Here is a 22084-nt window from a genome sequence, read left to right on the forward strand (position 1 = left end):
TGTGGACAGAGCCATTTGAATGCGTAGCTGCAGATTAAAGGGAGGACATGGGAGCCAGGGTGAGCATTGGTTAAAGAAAACTGTAAGAACTGTGAAAGTAAAATTCTCCAGAAAATATATGAGGCCCATTTGCAAGGAGAATCAAGTTACAAACAAAAAGTTCCTGCTAACTTCATTAATATGAAAAACTCCAGACTTAAAAGTTTTTGCTAGTCTGAGACCATTTTTTAAAGGTTCAATTTTTTCAAGGTTGGTGTGAGAGAATATTTAGTTTGTAGTATTCCATAGAGACAAAGATATTTACCGGCATTTTATATCACAAAACAAATTGAGTAACCTTTCTGATTTTCCTTCAGGGAAAAGCAAAATCTCTAAGGTTTATTGTTTAGGTAATGATCCTTTGTCTGCCAATCCTTTCATCAGAAAGGAGGTGATAGAACATTTTTATTAGTTGAGATTCAGAAAATCAAAGAATTATTTATACTAATGAAGTAAAAAAAAAATAAGAATTTCACAGATATATCATCACTTACCACTCAGTGAAATTCAGTTTGTTCAATGGTATTGTCTTCTGAAGCTCTAAAATAGGTTTCACAGATAAAATACATAGTAAATATACTTATGTTTAAATTTTAAAAGCCTATTTTTAAAAATACTTGGTATGATAACTCAAAATACTATAGAAGAGCAAAATTAACACATATTACCAAAGAACATAGGAAGTTTTAAGTCCACATTGTAAATACAAACATAGAATCTTTTAGCTTTTGCTTTATCCTGCAATGACTTCCTCAGCCAGTCAAAAATTATTCTATCTTTAGAATACATTATTCTACATTATCTTTAAATACATTATCTTTAAAATAGGCTGAGGCTCCTAAGTTCCCAAAGAATTTGTAGCTACGTGTTGTATCTATATCGTCTATTTTTATAAAAAGGAAATTTGAACCAACTTTCCCCTCAAATCATGAGTAGTTATAGCTAGCTTGAAAGCAACCTATGTGTTAAGAATAAACATGACTAGGATTCCCTAGAGATAGGGTATCATAAACTTTTAAAAATGATTTCCTCTCTTGAAAGTAATTTTCACAGTCTACTTCACTTGTTATTAGGTTTAGTTCTTCAGGTTTTTCTCAAGATTTTTTTATTGGGGGTGTGTTGAAGTTCAGTGTAGAAGTAAAGGTTAAGGGATAAGGAAAGATTTCCTAAGTAGTAAGGGTGCAGAAGACTACTTTGATTTCTGTGGTCCCTTCCCAGCTTTAAGATTTTATGATTCTAATGAGTGATGAATTTGTGTGGTTTAGAAAAAGGATGTAGTCAATGCTTGATCATCCAGGGGAGTAGTGACACACCTAATCTTCAAATAATTTTAAAAGTAGCTGTGGAATACATTAAATGGTTTTTGTTGTTGTTTTGTTGTTTAACTACATTAAAGGTAAGAATAAAGGCAGAGGACAGACATTTCTTCAAAAGTAAAGTGAAAGACCTGGTTTGTTCTGATCAGATTCAGTACCAGTAGCCTGCATTGCCTGAAACTTTTGTGTCTTTTGTTTGGCTCACAGGAAACCAAAGGATAAACTTGCATAGGGGTATTTATATTAGGGTAAAATCCATACAAAGTCATGAAAGAGAAAAGCTATATTAATTACTCAAGAGGGATTCAAAGCATGGTGTTTTACTGGGATTGAAGGATTTGTTGAAAAACAGTGGTTCTCATGTATAACTCCAGGCAATAAATCTATTTAATCAAAAGCTTAATCTTCTAGTTGACTCGTCTGCTATTGTTCTAATAAAAAGCTTCAGTTGTAACAGTTTTTCTAAAAATATTGCATTAGCTAAAATTACATGCCATAGCTTCTCAGTTTAAGTTAACTGCGACTTGTCTAAATCTGATTAAAACTGAGAATAAAAATATATGGCAATTTTGGTTCCTGGAAATGTAGAACTTCTAAGCTATTTTAATTTTGTATTGCTTTTGCTGCTCTTTTAATTTTTTTTTTAAGAAGAAATACAAATTCATGGATACTTTAACATATTTCAGTAGTATGTAGAATAGGTTTTCAGATTGACTGATACAGAATAGAGCTTATAATATACTGTGCTCTCACAAAGAGTTGGGCATGACTGAGTGACTAAGCACAGCACCGCACATAGCATATAGAGTGCTTTATCTCTGTTAGCTCATTTGCTTCTCACAGCAACCCTCTGTGGAATATAAACTTTGAAAGTTAAAATTTTTTAAAATATTTTTTAAAAAATATTTTTGCTCAGAAACAGTACTACTACTATCAAGTCTTTTACAGTTCAAAACCCAGAAAAGTGACATCCAAAAACAGTTGCTAAATTTAGATAAGTGATACTGTTTTCTCTATTAAACTCAGTGAAAGAATTTGAACAGTTACTGCCCCATGAACATTTTTGTTTGTTTGTTTACTTTAGGTTGGAACTCATCGAGAAGACTCTGTCAGTCTCAATGGCAATCATTCAGTCCTGTCTAGTACGGTCACTGCTTCAAGCACAGACTTGAACCATAAAACACAGGAGAATTATAGAGGTAACTGTATTGTTGGTTTTCAGCAGTAGTGCAGACAGAGGTATCATTTGGAGCTCTGTCACCTTTTTCACAGTCAAATTGACATCTGTTCATCAAAAGTCATCTTAGAATTCCAAACAGTGTTACTACTGCATTAATGTCCAGGGTAGACATTTAGGGTTCAGTACTTTGATCGGTTTAGCTGATCCAATTATAGATGTTTATTGATGGATGGAACCCTGTACAAACTGTTGTTCAGTGTTTACTGGTCATCTTTTTAGCTTCTGTTCTTTTTTTTCCCCCCCTTTTTTGGCCGCACAGCAAGGCATGCAGGATCTTAGTTCCCTAACCTGGGATTTAACCCACACCCCCTGCAGTGGAGGCACGGAGTCTTAACTTCTGCATCGCCAGGAAAGACCCTGTCCTGTCTCTTTTTAAATCACTTCCCCTCATGGATGAGTCTTCATGGTCCCTAGAGGCAGTGAGAAAGATATTTCTGGCTATATTTAGAGTTCTGAATGATAATAGCTGTTGTTTAGAAGATTATAATTTAATTGGAGAGACAGATAATTCTTGTAAAAAGCAAACTGTGGCCAATGTTATAGTAGACCTTATAAATAAGTACAAATATATAGGTAATAAAAGACCATCAAAGTAAAGTTTTCCCAATTATATTTAACCATGATACCTGTTTTATTGTGTTTGTCCAGGAAAATGTTAAAGCTTATTTCCTTTACCTTGGCAGCATCTTAAAAGTTGGTTTCTAAAATGCATCATGTTTCTCATACCTTGTTTAACTTTTAAATGGTACCTGAAAGTGAACATTGGACTCACCATCGGGGTCAACCTTGTTTGTTTGTTTGTTTTTTTAATACAGATGCTTTAGAAAGCATTTTTTTCTAAAGTTTGTGGACACGCTCTGTGCAAGTCTGAATAGCTTACCCTTTTACATCTTCAGATTTCCATCATAGCTCTAAAACAACTAAGGATATTTGCCATCAAGAAAGTTTTTTGCTGTCTTAATTCTAATTCACAAATGAGTCTGGACGTTTATTTTGTTCTTTGCCTCTTTGTTAGGTGGCTTGCAAAGTCAGTCTGGAACTGTTGTTCCAACAGAAATCAAGACTGAAAATAAAGAGAAAGATGAAAACCTTCATGAACCTCCTTCATCAGATGACATGAAATCAGATGATGAATCCTCCCAAAAAGATATCAAAGTTTCATCTAGAGGCAGAACAAGGTATTTGTTACCATCCAGGTCACATTTCACTCACTTGCCATGGGTGAAAAGTGTCAGCTGTGTTGTAGATACTGTGTTGGGACTTTTATGTCTGTCATCTCATTTAATCCTCACAGCATCCCTAAACAGGAGACATATGAGGCTGATTCTAAGTTTGTTTTCCATGTTTCCAACAATATTTTAGGGTCTGCATATAAAAAAGAATTACTTTTCTCCCCTCAGTGCTTATAGTCTGTACGACAGCTAGAGAACAAAATAGCTAAAGCAAGTTAAATTGTACAAGTATAGGTAGATGCAATCTGTCAATAATTATTTGAATATATTATTTTAAGTATATTATTATATATTAATATGTAATAAATTATATATTATTAAGTATATTATTTTAAGTTAGGACCTCTTCTATGATTTAAACCTGGGACTGGCAAACTATAGCCCAGGGGCCAAATCTAGTTTATTGCCTTTTTTATAAATAAAGTTTTATTGGAACACCGCCATGCAGCATTCATTTACATATTGTCTGTGGCTGTTCTTATAGTGCAGTGGCAGATTTGAGTAGATCTGAGAGATGGCCCACAAAGTTGAAAATATTTACTGCCTGGCTCTTTATAAAAGAAATTTGTAAATTCATGTTTTAAACAAAAATTTGAAAAGAGTATGGAAAAGGAAGTACTCCACATGCACTGTTGTTAGGCAAGGAGTTCTAGAAACTGGACTTGACTACTTTGAAATATGGATATTGAACACATAATGAGATTAGTTTCAAATGATTTCTAAATTCTTCCATCAGATTTTTCTTTTAGTTCTACATGAAAAGAGAGAATTTATTTGTGATAAATCCTCCTCCTAGTCTTTTTTTTTTTTTTTTCTGCTGGTGGCTCAGTGGTAGAGAATCCACCTGCCAATGCAGGAGACTATTCCCTGCAGGAGGAAATGGCTACCCACTCCAGTATTCTTGCCTGGGAAATCCCATGGACAGAAGAACCTAATAGGCTACAGTCTATGGGGTCACAAAAGAATCGGACACAGCTGAGCACTCATGCACGTGGTACATTCTGTTTCTTGATATATATTTATTTATCAGTAGTAAGTATATATCACATATATTTATATTTAAAACATTGTTCTTTGGGACTTCCCTCTTGGTTCAGTGGTTAAGAATCTGCCTTCCAGTACAGGCGATATGGGTTTGATCTCTGGTTGGGAAACTAAGATCCCATATGGTGCGACTAAGGCCTAACACAGCCAAATAAATAAAAAAAAATTTTAATTGTTCTTTGTGTGAAAGTATGGTACAAAGGAAATTTCAATAAGTATGCCAGGTTAACTAAAAGAACCAGCGTAGGGCTTCCCTAGTGGCTTAGCCATAAAGAATCCACCTGTCAATGCCGGAAACATGGGTTCGATGCCTGATCTGGGAAGATCCCACATGCTGTGGAACAACTAAGCCCATGTGCCAAGAAAAGCCACTACAATGAGAAGCCCGTGTACTGCAACTAGAGTAGCCTTTGCTTCCCACAGCTGTAGAAAAGCCTGCTCAGCAACAAAGACCCAGCACAGCCAAAAAAAAATTTTTTAATTAATTAAAAAATAAAAACAAAAAACCAGCATGGTCCTTTCTGTCATTCATATATTTAAAAGTTGTCTTTTTATATTTAATAGTCTCACTATTTTCAATACTTTAACATTTCTCTTGGGAAAATTAAATCTTACAACCTAATACTACCTATTTTTTAAAATAATTCTATCATTTTAATATGCATTGTATTCAGTTGTGCAAGGGCAGGAAGAAGACAAAACTGGCTCAGGGAATCCCAAGGCCACTCCTTTGAGGCATCTTAATTCTTTCAGCTTCATGATTCAAACAGAACTTTAGGAGAATAATTTACACCTCTCCTCATCATTCATCCTTTTATCATACAGGTCAGCAAACTTCCTGTGTGAAGGGCCAGATAGTAAATATTCTAGTCTTTATGGGTCATGCAGGTCTGTTGCAACTATTGAACATTGCCATTGTTGCATGAAAGCAGCCAAATACATAACAGATCTTCCAATAAAATTTTATTTACAAAAACAGGTAGCTGGCTCTCGGGCCAGTTTGCTGAGCTCTGTTATAGGTCATCAGAAACTGAGAATGCAGTATAATGGGTTAGCAAGAACTATACTTGATAGTTAATAATAGTAAATTTAAAACATGGCTTTGGACAAAATAAGGCTAACCTGGACTTGAATCATGGCTTCACTACATTTTGTCAAATGACCATGGCAGGTTAGTAAAATTTGCTGAGGTTTGGTTCCATCTTAAAGGAAATTTTCTATTTAGGATTCTTGTGGGAATAAACTGAAAATTATACATATAAAGCTCTTTTCATACTGTCTCCCATGCTGTAAATATCAGTAAAGGTACTACAATAATTTATGGTGATGATAATTTTATATACGTGTTCTTGGTTTTCTTCCACGAAGCACTACCTGGGTTCTTTTCTCCACTCTACAACCAATTAGCAGTGTAACCCTAGGGAGGTCACTGATGTTGTAGTGGTTCTCAACCCTGCACCGCAGACCTGTAAAACATTTTAGAAATGCAGGTGCATTTCTCACCCAAGCTCACTGCCCAAGCATCCCCAGCAATGGGGCCTTTGAAGACTAGAAGAACTCCTAAAGATGCTGATGAGTGGCCACATTTGGAAACCTCTGGGCTAGATAATCTGGAAAGGTTCCTTTGAAGTCAACGAGCTAGTGAGTCTCTATTATCAAAAGAATACTTTTACGTATTTCTTGACAATTAGGAGTAAAAATCTGTTGTCTACTTGTTCTTTATTAAAGTACTCAAGGTATTAGAGAAGAGGTAGAACATCGATTCTTTGTGCACAGATTTTCCAGATTCTAAGAGACTCTACCCAGTAATTTACTGAAATGTTGAATATAAATAGAATTTTCTAGAAGTTATTCCAAAGCATTTTTCTCGCTATTTTTCCAATTAGTCCATTTTCATTACAGAAATTTGAAAATTATAGAAAAGCACACCAAGAAAACACAAAAAAACACTTGAATTAACTGTTGTTTACTTTTCAAGGAATATCTTTTTTCCATAAATACAGTTTAAATTGGAAATAAACTGGATATAAGTTTTGTAATTTCAGCTTTTTAAATTTAATAATGTATTTTTAACCTTTTCATCTATCCATGAGTATTTTCTGCAACATCTTTTTTTTTTTTTTTTTTTGCTTTTAGGCAGCTTTATTGAGGTTTAATTCAAAATATAGTAAAATATATCAATTTTAAGTGCACAATTTTTGTCCTTTGGCAAATGTATATGGTGATATACATAGAAATCATAGATATTAATATATACATAGATATACATAGATATTAATAATGTAGAATATTTCTACCAGCATAGAAAGTTTCCTCATACCCATACTCATACCCATTTATAATCAGTCATCTTCTGTCATCCTCTGGCAGACATTGATCTGCTTTCCCTTACGTTAGTTTTGTGTTTTCTAGAAGCTCCTATAAATGGAATCATACAGCGCATATAGTTTTTTGCTGTAGAATCTTCAGCTTTCTTTTTAGAGGCTGTATCAATTCAGTTCAGTTCAGTCGCTCAGACGTGTCTGACTCTTTGCAACCCCATGAACCCTGCACGCCAGGCCTCCCTGTCCATCACCAGCTCCTGGCGTTTACCCAGACCCATGTCCATTGAGTCGGTGATGCCATCCAACCATTTCATCCTCTGTCGTCCCCTTCTCCTCCTGCCCTCAATCTTTCCCAGCATCAGGGTCTTTTCAAATGAGTCAGCTCTTCACATCAGGTGGCCAAATACTGGAGTTTCAGCTTCAACATCAGTCCTTCCAATGAACACCCAGGACTGATCTCATTTAGGATGGACTGGCTGAATCTCCTTGCAGTCCAGCGGACTCTCAAGAGTCTTCTCCAACACCACAGTTCAAAAGCATCAATTCTTTGGCGCTCAGCTTTCTTTATAGTCCAACTCTCATATCCATACATGACTACTGGAAAAACCATTGCCTTGACTAGACAGACCTTTGTTGACAAAGTAATGTCTCTGCTTTTTAATATGCTGTCTAGGTTGGTCATAACTTTCCTTTCAAGGAATAAGCAAACAACCTTCCATGGTTGTTCCAGTTCAACCATGTTTTAAAATCATCACCATTGATGGTAATATTTTTTTCTGGAACAAAATTAGTAATTTTCTGAGATACTTCTTTCATGCCGTATCTTAAGCTTTTCTTCCTCCTCCTCAGTGGACTGGGGAGAAGAACATAAGAACATAAGAACATAAACATAAACATAAGAACATAAACTATAACACATTACTATAATAGGACAGTGTTTCTAAGTGACATTAATGTAATATGAATCTTGTTAAAAGGAAGCTTCTGATTCAGTAGGTTTTCAGTAGAACCTGAGATGTTATATTTTTAACAGTAATGCAACACTGTTTTTACAGTGAAGTAAAAAGTAAAGTTTTTAAACAATAATGCTGATGCTGCTAATCATATTCGGAAAAGCAGGGTGCTATAATATGTGGTCATTCAAATTATATTTATGAAGTGTTTCACTAGTTTGAAGTCTTTATGTAGTAATGTACAGTGGAAATGCATTTAAATGTATGTGTGGTATAATTTCAACTATATAGCTATATATTTACATCAAGGAAAGATTGAAAATTAATACACATTATTTAAGTGTAGCTGTTACCGTTTGATAAAATGTATAGGTCATTTTAATTTTTATACTTCATAATTTTGTGCAATTAGCATATCTTACTTTATAGGGAACCTAATGGACATTGTTGTTACTTTCATTTCCAGCAGTACTAATGAAGATGAGGATTTGAACCCAGAACAGAAGATAGAAAGGGAGAAAGAAAGGCGGATGGCCAACAATGCCAGAGAACGCTTGCGTGTACGAGATATTAATGAGGCATTCAAGGAGCTTGGTCGAATGTGTCAGCTTCATTTAAAGAGTGAAAAACCCCAAACAAAACTCCTTATTCTTCATCAGGCCGTGGCAGTCATCCTTAGTCTAGAACAGCAAGTCAGAGGTAAGTAGGTTCAGCAGAGACATGAACTGTTCTGCTTCTGGTGGGCAGACGTTTGTGTGTCCGTTCACTCTTCCACTTGGGCAAGTTATTTATGTGCTCTCCTAGTACTCCTGCCACCGCATCATCTAGATCAGGTTTTCCCTGGTTCTCTCACCTATATGTCTCACTATGTTGGTCAGTATCTGTAGGTTCAGTGCTTCCCACAAACCAGTAGAGAGCAAAGCTATGAAACAATGCAGTGAACAGCCAGCCTGCTGCTCAGCATTAGTGTCTTGTGCCTCTTTGTTCTTATTGACTCTGGAATCCCATGCTCTTGAATTTACCTGCCTACACTTGTCCTTCTCCCTGCTGCTTCCTGTCTTCCCTACTTTTCTTTTTTTTTTTTTTTAATATATTTTTAATTTTATTTTATTTTTAAACTTTACACAATTGTATTAGTTTTGCCAAACATCAAAATGAATCCATCACAGGTATACACGTGCTCCCCATCCCGAACCCTCCTCCCTCCTCCCTCCCCATACCATCCCTCTGGGTCGTCCCAGTGCACCAGCCCCAAGCATCCCTACTTTTCTGTAGTCAGTTTCTTGCCTGCTTTCCCCTAGGGCATCTGTGAGGCCCTGCTGGTTAATAGGATGTTTGGTCATGGCCTCTCTTCACTTTGCTTCCTATGAATGTCCTTTGTATGCATGTCAGTAAGGTGTCAAGAGTTGCTTCATTGATCCCTCATCAGGAATGCCATGAGCTTCTTGCATGAATGTGTACTGGCATGCCTGTATGTCCCTAAGGACAAAAGTGTGCTTTACACAGACTTATCCACTGTTGACTCAGACAACTCTCCCAACTGATTGACTCAGACAACTCTCCCAACTGTTATTCTGATAGAATCTTTTTTGGGGGGAGGGCGGGGGGTGCGGCACACGGCATGCCTTGTAAGTTCTTAGTTCCCTAACCAGAAATTGAGCCCAGGCCATGACAGTGAAAAGTCCAGAACCCTAACTGCTAACCCACCAGGGAACTCCCTTAATGGACTCTTAAAGAAGCTTTGAAACTTTTTTTTTAACAAAGTGTTTATTGCGCATCTCCTCTGTCCCAGGCAGCTATGTTCTAGACCATGGGTTATCAATTAGTACAGGCTTCCAGCCTTTGAGCAGTTCTATCATCAAGCTTGCTTTTTTGCATATACGTATATATCTTCTTATTTGAAGCTACAAATGCCTCATCCTAGGCTTCTTTGCAAAAAATTTATAGATTGTGGCATTTGGTTCCAGACCCCATCACTAACCTCTCTCCTTGAAAGCAACTTTTCTTCCTTATTTATTGGCTATTTATATGATTCTTTATTTAAAGAAAGTTGGAAAAGAAAAAAGAGTAGGAATGGACAGATGCTTGATAACTACAACAGGAACTCTCAACACTGATCATAGAAGGAATACTCTTTCTAAGGAAACCAGAGTTAGAGAATTTGAACACATTTTCAGAAAAACATACACTAGTAATTAATTCATCTATTTTTTTCCTCCAGTGTTTTTAATAAATAAGAAAGATCAATAAGTAACACTCCTACGGCTAAAACCAGATGCTTGCTCTTGTCTTAAGACTTTTGAATTATCTGTAGAGTATGGATGTTAGGGAAACCTGATCTTATGCAATCATTTGTAAGATCTGACCTTGTCTTAATTCCATGCAAGCCCCTACAGTAGAAAACCTTAGTCTGAAAGAGTATCTAATATCTCGACTTATCCAGCTGCCTGCTAACTTCCTGGTCATTGTTATGGGTACTGACTTTTTCCACACTATTCTGGAAAACTATATAAGGAGCCATTGACTGATTAGAATGAATAAAACTTAAGTACACTGAACTGTAACTTCATTAGGGACTCCTTTAATATTTATAAAAGCCTATCTTCCTCCTACCCTTAAACTGTGGACTTCAAAACCCAGAGCGCTTATTTTACAGGTTTATGTAAAAACCATGAGATCCATGTAAGACTCCTTGGAAAACACTGCTGGCTATCTTACAGAGTTTGAACCCTTCATGTAGCCCATAATGCCCGTTCCTTGTCTACAGAAGCACTTTAGAGTTTGGTGTAATTGCTTTCTTTCTCTGCACTTTATCTGCAGCAGTTTTGACTTCTTTTGGTAACATGTTCACTTTTGAAAGTCTCTTCATCGCTGCAGGAGCCCTGCCCAGTGGCCCCTCGACCCAGGAATTTCTGTAAAGATGTACATGACCTACTTTGGACATCCTCTAGGCTCTCTGAATACCTGCTTTGGTATGGGGTGGTGTTCCAAGACTACATCTATCTATGCACATCCTGTCATCCTTAGACAAGCACTTATACCAGGAGGGCAACCAGACCTGGGTCTAAGCGCATCCTTAAAAACAGGAAGTGGCTTCCCGTCCAAGCCTCAGATTTTCCCAGAGCACGTTTTGTGCCTTGGTGCCCCATATATCAGAATCCCATCTGGTCTGTCATTGGCAGTTTAAACCTCTTCATCATCATGACCATAATTTTATCATTACTGTTTTCCTCAGCAGATTTCACATACTACCTTCAAGTTTGTCCTCACTAAAGATTAAATTAGTGGTCAAACACTTCCTCCTCAAACTCTTTCATAGGTCAGCTTGATAAACTCATTTCTCTTCTTGTGATAATTTAGGGACAATAGAACTATTAGGATTTTACTTCCCCGGTCTCTTAGCAAATCTGAAGATGAATAAACTAGGACAGTGATTCTCAAATCTCACTGGTCTCAGAATCACCCGAGGCTTTTCCTTTTCCCAGACAAATTTCCTACCCTCAGTAGATTTAATTCAGTTGCAGTGAGTTGGTCAAACATAGTAATAAGTGGTCAAAAATATTCATTGATAATACACCACTGAAATGAATAAAAATAGCATTAACCCACAAGGATAAAGGGGAGATAATAACTGGTGAGAGAGTAAAAAATATGTGTAAGATAGTAGATAGAGTAGATAACTGACTGACTTAGAAGAAATTAAGTGGAACAGAGAGGAATACCAACAAGAAGCAGATAGCCCATCCCCTGAAAGCCTCTGGACTGTAGAGGTACTAATTATTGGGAAAAAGCAGAAGTCAGGCATCAGACCCCAAAACAAAGATTCATTGGAGCTTGCTGTGTAAGGCTGGATCCCTAAGTCTCCTCTGTACTACATATTACCTCTGCCCTCTCTTCCCTTCTACCATAGAAGTCAGGGGGATTATTTTCTGTAAAAAGTGAAATCTGAAAAGACTGCAAATCTGGAACATGAAGAAGAACAGGGAATGGGTGAAGCGTGAGGCTGAACAGTGGGACCTCTAGCCCTGTATTCTGCCTTGCTTCCCTAATGCCGGCAGCAGAGTATATTAATGCTGTCCTCAAGGAAATGGGGTAATTCTTTTCCAGAAAAAATAAAATACTCTAGAGAAAAGACTTCCAGGTTTAGAAGTTCCTGAGTAATAATGACTCATTTTTAGATTACTGTAGAGTAAAGCCCACACTGGTTAATGTCTTACTTTAATGTTAAAGGACAACCAAAGATTTAAGAAAAACCAACATGAAAAAGAAAAATTGAGATCAAACCAAACCAAAGAGAAACTCAGAAGAAAACAAAAACATACAAAACGCATTAGGAAACTTTTTTGAAAACTAAGTATCTTCTAAGAGAAAAGGTATGCATAAAAGAGAAACCATGAAAAAGGAATATTCAGGTAATATGATAGCAGAAAAAATATAGTAGAGAAGTTAGCTGATAAAGCTGAAAAAATCTCCTAGAAAGAGATGAAAAATAGAAGAGAAGAACTAGTAAAATTAGAGAGGATTAATCTAGAAGTCTAGCATCTAACCAATAGGATTTATAGTCTAAGAGCAGAAAGGAATGAAGGGGATTATCATGGTAATAATATAGGAAATTTATAAGTACTGAAGAATACATGTCTCAAGATTCATAAAATCTAATCTTCTATTAAGAATAATGATTTTAAAAATTACCTCAAGCTAAAGTATATCATTATGAAATTTCAGAGCATCAGAGTTACAACAGAATATCCTAAAGCTTTTAGAGACAACATTTAAATAGCTCACAGAAAAAGGAACAAGAGTCAAAATGTCATCAGAGTTCTGAAGTAGTGCTGGATTCCAGGAGATAGTGGAGCAATACCTCTAAAATTCTGAGGAAAAATCATATTCAACGTAGTATTCTGTATCTACCCAAACCATTTATTAAAATGTAAAGATAAATATATTTCAGATGTACAAAGGCTTTAAAATTTTGCCTCCTTTAAACACTTTCTGAGAGAGCATCTGGAACATAGGCTTAAACCAAGTAAGGACATAATCAGCAAAGCCAAGGGCATAGCACTTGGGAAAGAAAGGATCTACCACATAGGAGTAGCAGAAGAAAATCCTGTAACAAGAACTGCTAGGCCTAGAAAAGAACCAGTCCATAGTGAAAATAGAATACTGTTAGAAGAAAGGTTTCCCTGGAAATAAGATAGAATTAATAAATAATATGATGATATGTTTGAGATTTTAGGAAGAAATGTTGAGAGGCATTTGTTAGATCTATTAGATCATTTTAAGGGGGGAAATTAGCATTATTAACAAATGAAAAGCAAAGCAACTATAAGCTACAGGAAAAACAGTCATATGAACAAGGAAACAAATATAAAATTATTGACTTATATGTATGTCCACATAGATACAATGACACATATTTACCTAACCATGGTAAGAAGTAACTATTGAATTAGCCAAAAACTGTGCTAATAAACACGTTAAAAAGAAGATGGTATTATAAAAGAGGCAAATTCTCAGCCATCCACCAGAGGGTAAGAAAGAGACACCTGATAGAACTGTGGCAATGACAGTCACTTCTCATGCCCCACAGGGAATGTCTGACACAAAGAGTCTGTCACAAAGAGTCTTCTTAGCTTTACATCATGCCTTCTTGACTATATAACATGTTTGCCATGGGCTGCTCACACAGACCAGGAAGTATGAAGCAACAGCACCAGCTTTTGCTTTTTTGAATCAAAGTTCACTTTACTTCACATTTAGTAGAGCTTGTGTGTGTAGTCACTCAGTCATGTCTGACCCTTTGGGACCCCATGGACTATAGCCCACCATTCTCCTCTGTCCATGAAATTTTCTAGGCAAGGATACTAGAGTGGGTTGCCATTTCCTTCTCTAGGGGATCTTCCTGACCCAGGGATCAAACCCAGGTCTCCTGCATTGCAGGTGGATGCTTTACTGTCTGAGCTACTAGTAGAGCTTACTGTAGCATATTCTCTTGGTTCTTCCAGTCCTAAGTGTTGTCTGACTCATTGTAGGAGTCTACAAGTATCTTGGCTAAGTTGACTTTTGGGCTCATGTCCTTTCCTTTCCAGCTATCTTAATCATACCTCCTAGATCAAGTATGACACAGAGTCATAGTTAGCTAAGAGTGATGTTCCATGGTAAGAGAAATGTGAGAATGTTTCGATTAGGAAATGTTCAAATCCTGTTTGGATTTTACATGTTAATTTGTGCCCTCTTTACAGTCTCTCTGGTCATCGTATGAGACTCTTACCTACACAATAAAGGGGATGTGACACCTCATGAAAGACAAGCTTCTCATTAGTCAGAGTTGTACAATCACTTGTTAAGAAAGCAGCTCCTAGTATTTTTACATAATGATGGACATGCCAATTTCTACTATAAGTTATCCTGATAAATTAAGTACCTTCCTTCTTTCATTGCCTCCCCAGAGTTGTATAGGCTTCGTGTCTTTTCCTAAATGCAGGGGCCTAGGTGATGAAGTGTTATCATGTATGAGTAATAGTCAATAGAGTCAGTAAGTTTACCATATAGTAAAGTCTTTTATCTACTTTTTTAAACTCAGAAGTGAACTATAAATGTATCTTGATATATGCATATTCAAATATGTTTTCACTTTCCCTGAAAGAGGAGATGCCTTTAAAAAAAAACTCTGCTATGTTGCATTCAGCTGAGCCATCATTTTAAGAAAATCTAATATGTAAAAAAAAAATCACAAATTATACAAAGTATTGTTTTCATTAAAGACTAAGTGATCTTTTTATATTATATTCATTAAGACATTTTAATCAGTTTATAAGAATAAATGTAGCAACTTTTATACTGTATATTATAAACTGAAACAAAAAACTACACCAGGAGGCATCATGAATTAGATATCTTGTACTTACAACTCATTTAAAGAAATTACAGAGGAACTGTTGTTCCTAAGTAGGTTTTCATCCAGTGGGTCTTTAGTTCAGTGGATTTTCTTTACCTTTATTTTATATGGTAATATCCCATACTTTAAGCGCCTTTGAAAATGCCCACATCGGAAGTTCCATTTGGTCTTCTCTGCTATCTAATTTATATACAAAGCGGTAAAGGTTTTTATAACCTTCTCAGTCACAACCCCAACTGTAGAAAGGACATCTCAGTCATCTCGTCCTGCATATAAATCAAAGAAGAAAAACAGATATACTCAGGCTACCTCTCTTCCTGGAGGAATTGGCACACTTTCCTATAGAGGAATGGCTGAAAGTATCTCTTAGTTTATCATTTTCTGAACTGGCAGAATTCTGGATAAAGCACAGATGTCCCTCTCCAGTACATAGAGAGTGTCAGCATTTGTAGCACTTCAGAGTATCATACCTTTGCAGGACATTGAGGAGATTCAGTAGTCTAATAACAGCACTTGCTACAGTGTTTGGATGAAACAGTAGAAGAACCAGCTTTTAGATACTGATGTAGATCAAGTCAAATCCTGGAAAACCGAGTCATAAGAAGAATACACAATATGATCAGTAAGAAGTATAAGTTTCAAGGCTCATTTAATGCTGAGGTGTTTTGTAAGCTTATCATTGTTGCCTCTGCGGTGTTATTCATCATGGGAATGAAATTACAGAGAGATTGGTAATCCCCACAGAAAGAAAAAATAGCAGCAGTTTGTTCAGTTTAAGACCCAAGAGTCCATGATTCATAACTTGTGACTCTAATGAGAAAATTATTTTTCCTTATTTCAGAGAGGAACCTTAACCCCAAAGCAGCCTGCCTTAAGCGAAGGGAAGAAGAAAAAGTTTCTGCCGTATCGGCAGAGCCACCAACCACACTGCCAGGAACTCATCCTGGGCTTAGTGAAACTACCAACCCTATGGGTCATATGTAAACAGCAGCCAGGTAAGTATGTGTATGAAAAAGTACATGGAAGTCCCCCAGTTTATCTCAAAGTCGAGTTAGAACCTTTGAATTCTAACCTGTATATTCTCTGGTGGCACTGGTCATGATAAAGGTCACATGTAATTGGAATCCAGCAGCTTATTTTTCTGCTGTGCCATTTTGTACCAAATTACTGTTCTCTTCAAAATGTGATACTGTGTGTGTGTGTTAGTGGCTCAGTCATGTCTAACTCTTTGCAACCCCATGGGCTGTGACCTGCCAGGCTCCTCTGTCCATGGAATTCTCCAGACAAGAATACTGGAGTAGGTTGCCATTCCCTTCTCCAGGGGATCTTCCCAACCCAGGGATCAAAACTGGGGTCCTGCATTGCAGGCAGATTGCTTACCATCTGAGCCACCAGGGAAGTATACTTTGATTTATAAAGAATTTGGGACTGTTATATTCTAGATCATCATGTATACTCCCTCACGTGAATATTATTCTGATCCAAGAAAAAGACAGTACTATGATTTATCTGTCAAATAATACTTTTGCTGCCACTGGTGCTCCTCATTCCCCTACCCAGGAGTACTTGGTGGCATCATCAACCAGTTTTTTTGTTAGCCATCTGCCTCTTCTTTATCATGAGATCTTCATACATAAAACAGTGCTTTCTTCCACTTGAATCATTAATGCAAGTCTGTAATACTCACATTCCTTCTCCTGTAAGAATATCAGTTACACCTTCTGGAATCTATTCAGGAATGTAAAGGTGTTGTGTACAACAGAAGCAGAGCATCCTTCTCTTGGGAATTTACTTGTTAAAAGACTGTTTTTTTAATCTTCCTCTTCATGAATTAAATACAGTTTGCTTCTTTGTGATTTTTTTTTTAACAAAGCGACAACAGTGGTAGCAGGTTGTTGTCCAAGTAGTTAGATAATGTGAACCGTCTTTTTCTTAAAATATATACATTCATTTTATCTATAAGTTGTAAGGTTAATGTTTGCTGTGACAGAAATTAATATAGAACATAATTAAATATTTGGATCAGTAACAAAATACAGCTTGCAGCATGGAATAGGTATAGAGATGGGAACTTCATTTTTATAACCTGCCTTCACCAGTGTATAGTTAGTTTCCTAGTTTAATCCGCAGAGTAAAAGCAGTAAGTAAAAGTAAATGGATGTGAGATTTGGAGCAGGAAAAATATATTCAGTGCAATTTCATTTTGTTAACTTTGTGGATATCTCATTTTGAATTTCATTTCATTTGAAATTTGATAGAATATATTGTAAACTACAAATGTTAGTTAATAAACCAACTTTACTTGAAGAAATTGATTTCCTACCACCTCTTCATATATCCTTCTTAGGATTAAACTAGACAGAAATGGATGATTTCATTTGGGTACAAAGAAAGGAAAGTCTTGATGTAATTATTTAGGTGTCAACTATAATTCTAACATTAGCACACTGGAAAAAGCTCTCAATCACCTTTCCCACCAAAAAAGAAAAAGAAAATCAGCAATATAACAGACTATGCTTGTCAAAGAGAAGAGCTAGTTGAATTACAGATCCTCTAAAACCCAAGCCATTGCTTCATGTCCTGTGGAGACTATAGAATATCATGAAAAAATATTTTTATTCAAAAATATGTTTTAAGGTCTTTAAAATAAAAACAAGCCAGTGTTTTTCCATGCAGAAGTGACTTTGTAAGTTGGCAGCTTATGCAGAGGTACCTTCCTGTGGTCAGGTACTAGGTAACCTGGTACCAGGTAACCTGCTTCTTGTGAGAAGAGCACTTGACATTCAGTGTCACATCACCTGCCTCAAAGGCTTTGTCTTCTTTTCTTGTGTCTCTCTGTTTGTTGCACACATTTCCTCTTATTCTCTTCCCAGTCTCTCTCTAGCTCTTTCTCAGTCAGCTTTCCCTACCTCACATCTCTCTTCTCTCCTACTGTTTACTTCCTGTTCTTTCATTGCCTCTGTATCTCCTACCGCTTTCATAGTTCTATTTTTATCTCTTTTATGAGGAAATTCCCCAACTTTAGGTTAAAAGTAAGCCTTGAGCATTGTCACCTATCAAGAAGAATCCTTTTTTAAAAAGTATGAGGGAGAAGGGTGGGAGTTGTTCAAGGTGATAAGAAATGTAGTAAATGCACTTTGTTCCATAAGATTTCAAAGGCCTAGTGTGGATGAAATTAAAATATGTTTTAAAGTTAGCTAATTTCATCAAGTCAGTTATCTGGTTTCACCTGATAACCTTCAGTTCTTTATAGAACTGGATAGCAGATTAAAACCAGTAAGAGATAATCAACTACTAGAATCAAAATGATTGATAAAAGTGGATGACGGCAGAATGACTGACTAAAAAGTGCAAGAGTTTGCCACCACGTAATATAAGGCGAAGTAGCTTTGACTGTGGCAGTTATCCATCCCTAAGAGCATCACTCTACTATAAAACCATTCTGTGGTCCTTGTTTAATAAAAAAGTGAAAGGTATGATTCTTCCTAAAGCTGTTTCCATCCAAAATGGGTGAAATGGGGAAAATTCAGAGCTACTACTATATATATTATATTAAGAATATAAACATAAAATTGTACTAATAGAGTAAAATTCTCTTAATAAATTTGTTGAACAAACATTTATTTGAGGACCTACTATGGACCAGGAACTGAAACCAATGTGAAAATGAGTTCAAAGTGAAAGTCTTTTTATTCAAAACTTTTGTTTTCTGAGGTCCACGCCCTCAGAAACTTTCAGTTTAAGAGAGAGATATGTAAACAATTAACACATTACAGTGAACTAGATGTAGCAATAAATATATGTTTTAACGGTGTCTCCCCACTGAGAAATAACGGTGTCTCCCCACTGAGAACTGGACGAGCAGACCCTCTGAGCTCAGGTATTGCCAACCTGCATGTTGCCAAAACTAAGGTTCGCATAATTACCACAGCTGTTATAGAATCCCATATTTTGGGATTCTATACTTACATGAGTTCCTTTAAAAACCTTACCACATACATCAAGAAAAACCATTTTGGTTATACCTTTAAAGAAAGAACATTTATAAGTTATGTAACTGAATTTTTTGTCAACCTGGGCATAAATGAGGAATACCAAGTTGTTTTGTTTCTGGGAAGGTGTTTATTTTTACCAGTGATGTCCTAATTGGTTCTCTTCTCTCCCTTGGCTCTCCCTACCACAGTTCCAGAGTTATCAATAGGCTAGATAGAAGGTGACCTCTCCTCATAAGGACTTGGACAACTCAGATTATCTGAAGACACAAACCTGATAGGAGGGAGAAGAAAAAAAAAAACACTTGAAGCAAGAAATGCAAATGTAATCCTACGATCAAAGCAACTGGTCAACACTTCCATCAGAAGTGAAGATAGGAAGCTCATCAGATAGAACGTCAACCCATGAGATGTTTGCAACAGATCATTTTGTTGCAAGCCATGTGTCGCTTCTGCACAATCAGAGACTGTCTCGATCTCTCCACTCACCGTGGAAGTTGCCTTGTGCCTAAACTGAATTGACAAATGCATTGTAACTACAAATTTTATTTATTGTTATGGAACTGTAAGGTCTACATATAAAGGGAAAAAGTTAATGTGGAAAGCTGATCTCCACTCAGCTGATGCCAGCATTAGTTAAAGCTGTTCACATGCAGAGAACAAAGCAGTGACAACCATTGGCCCTTAGCATTCCCGGCATACCTATTAGTGTCTTAAAAAGGAAGGGAAAAGTCTTTTGTTGCCCTCTCCTGTCCTTTTGCCATATGAATAGTGTTTTCCATGAAATAGGAAAATATTACTTGGTATAGCATTTCTCTCGTGTTCATTTTTTCATTCGTTTTTATTTTTTTGTTGTGGCTGTTGTATTTGGTCTCTGAATCTGAATAGATTATGGTCACAGTCCAGAGTCCTCCACGTAGCTCTATGTGCTTTGCATATTTACCTTACAAAGATAAGCAGAGACCATCTGTGACCATAGCCTAGCTAAGATTTTAAAAGGGGAAATTTTGTCCCCTAGATTTTCCCCAAAATAAATATTTGCTTTATTTCCAATAATAACCAAGACTTTTCAAGCTTCTAGGTTTTCATAGTAAAGCTTGTAATAGCAAGAAGTGTAAATTACAAGTGAAGAATTTACTTTTTAGAAATTGCTTTGTTTTCCAAGCAGTAAGTACTACATATAGTACTTGTAAAGTGTTAGCTGTAAGTAAGCACAAAATGGATTTAAAATACAAAGAAGATTTTTCAGGCTGTGATTATGTTGAACATAACAACCCAGTAGTCAATAAGGCAGGTAGTGTGATAAATGAACACACCACTCTGAGGCTAATTACCTAATGGAATATAAGAGCAATGGTCACGCGTGTGTCCTCCTTCTCACCTTTACTTCTCTGTCATTTGGATGGCTGGTCAGTGGGGAGGAATTGGACGGGTGATGTGATCAACTGCAAATCGTCTGCCCCGTCCCAAGAAGATGAGCCAGATTAGCATCAAACCAGTCCTAGTCAGTCCATCTTAATACTGTGCATTAAGGCACCCCTCTGTCTCTAATCCTTAAGAGTTGTTTTTTAAGACATAATAATCACTTTGAACTTCCATGAAACCTGTCTTCCACCACAACAACCCTGGGAGAGAAAAACATGCTGAACAAGGTTGTCTTGGCTTAATAATTCCTCATAGCCAATATCAACAGTGGCAATCAGCACACAGAAGAAAGGACCCAAATCACTATGTAACTTAAAGATTTCTGTTAATTTGAAAGAACAAAAACAATTAAGACAGAACTTCAGATCCTCCGATCAGGATGGTTCCTAACAAATCACTCTTTTGCAAACGTAGTGGACATTTTGGTTACTTTAATTTGCCTGTATTCTCCGATTACATCAGACTCTTATCTGTGGCCTTGTTCTTCTTTTCAGTGTTAATCAGCTAAACAGAAGTTGTTGCTTATGATGTGTGAGTGAACATATGCCACTGCCTGGCCTTTTTCTTCGGAGCTTGTTGTCTTTTTCGCTATATTAGACTCTGCAGTATGCCCAGAAGCTTTCCTTCATAAAATAGAAAGAAAAAAACATTTGGCTTATTTTTCACTGTAGCTAGTCTTTTATACAATAATCTTGTAAGAAAATTTCTTGAATTCTAAATATTACTCTTTCTAGATTTTTGAAATCGAAAAGTTTTCAGTAAAAAGTTTCTTACTTTATTTTATTATATTAGGTAGTAAAAATGTAGGGTTATTTACCATAACCTGTTCATTAATATCAGAAATTTACAATAGCATTTTAAGACCATAGTAGGATTCTAGCATACCGTGTAGTACCTATGGAGTATTGTAAGAGCTAATTGTTCGAGATGAATTGCTTCTCATCTTGTTCTCCAGTTTCCATTGTTGGTTTATTGCAGATTTGTATCCTGTGTCAAATTCAAGGTATTATTGATAAACCTTTTCAACCAGCAGCAAGAAGTTCAAAATTTTTTCTGTCACTGTAACAGAAAACACAATATGTATATAACATTTATGTAGCAATAAATGTGCCATCTTTTTTTTAACATAGTAAACTAGTGAGTTTTTTACATTCCTCTCTCAAACAGTAATGCATTCTGGTTGGTTTTCTTTTCCCCCACCGTCTCACTGTTCCCAGGAATGCCCATACTGCTTTTTTTTCTTTTCTCCTAGCTTTCTTGAGATGTAATTGACATATGATAATTGTGAATGTTTAGGGTGTACAACTTCATGATTGATATATGTATATATTGCAGAACAGTTACCACAGCTAAGTTTAGTTAGCATACGCATTACCTTAATGTAGTTCTTGTGTGTGGGGGCGGGGCAAGAGTTTTTAAGGACCACGCTGCTTTTCTTTTGTGCATTGGCTGTGACCTTATCTGGAAAACCCATCAAGACAGAATCAGGCTTGTAGAACTAAGCTGATAATGTAAGTCTGTAGCTTCTCTGGGTTATGTATTTCTCCTCTTACCCTCTCTACCGATTATAGTGGCCACTTAGCCTTTTCCTGAAGGCTGACCAAACGGTGATTAGTGGTTA

At 36.4% G+C, this 22084-nt stretch overlaps 1 protein-coding gene across 10 annotated transcripts in view; it reads left to right on the forward strand.

The window, feature by feature from the left end:
* Nucleotides 1–21591, forward strand: part of TCF12 (transcription factor 12) — a 396425-nt gene extending 374834 nt beyond the window's left edge. For 7 of the 10 annotated variants that reach the window (XM_070377970.1, XM_070377973.1, XM_070377971.1 and 4 more), the window contains 5 exons: nucleotides 2440–2554; nucleotides 3611–3773; nucleotides 8615–8847; nucleotides 15888–16041; nucleotides 19230–21591. In XM_070377970.1, the coding sequence (XP_070234071.1) occupies nucleotides 2440–2554; nucleotides 3611–3773; nucleotides 8615–8847; nucleotides 15888–16030 (654 nt within the window). In that variant the 3' untranslated portion in view covers nucleotides 16031–16041; nucleotides 19230–21591. The remainder of the gene's footprint in view (nucleotides 1–2439; nucleotides 2555–3610; nucleotides 3774–8614; nucleotides 8848–15887; nucleotides 16042–19229) is intronic. The other 3 variants (XM_070377972.1, XM_070377974.1, XM_070377978.1) reach the window with 1 other exon arrangement.
* Nucleotides 21592–22084: the final 493 nt, after the last annotated feature.

This window comes from Bos mutus, chromosome 10 (genome assembly GCF_027580195.1).
Source record: "Bos mutus isolate GX-2022 chromosome 10, NWIPB_WYAK_1.1, whole genome shotgun sequence".
NCBI classification, from domain to species: Eukaryota; Metazoa; Chordata; class Mammalia; order Artiodactyla; family Bovidae; genus Bos; species Bos mutus.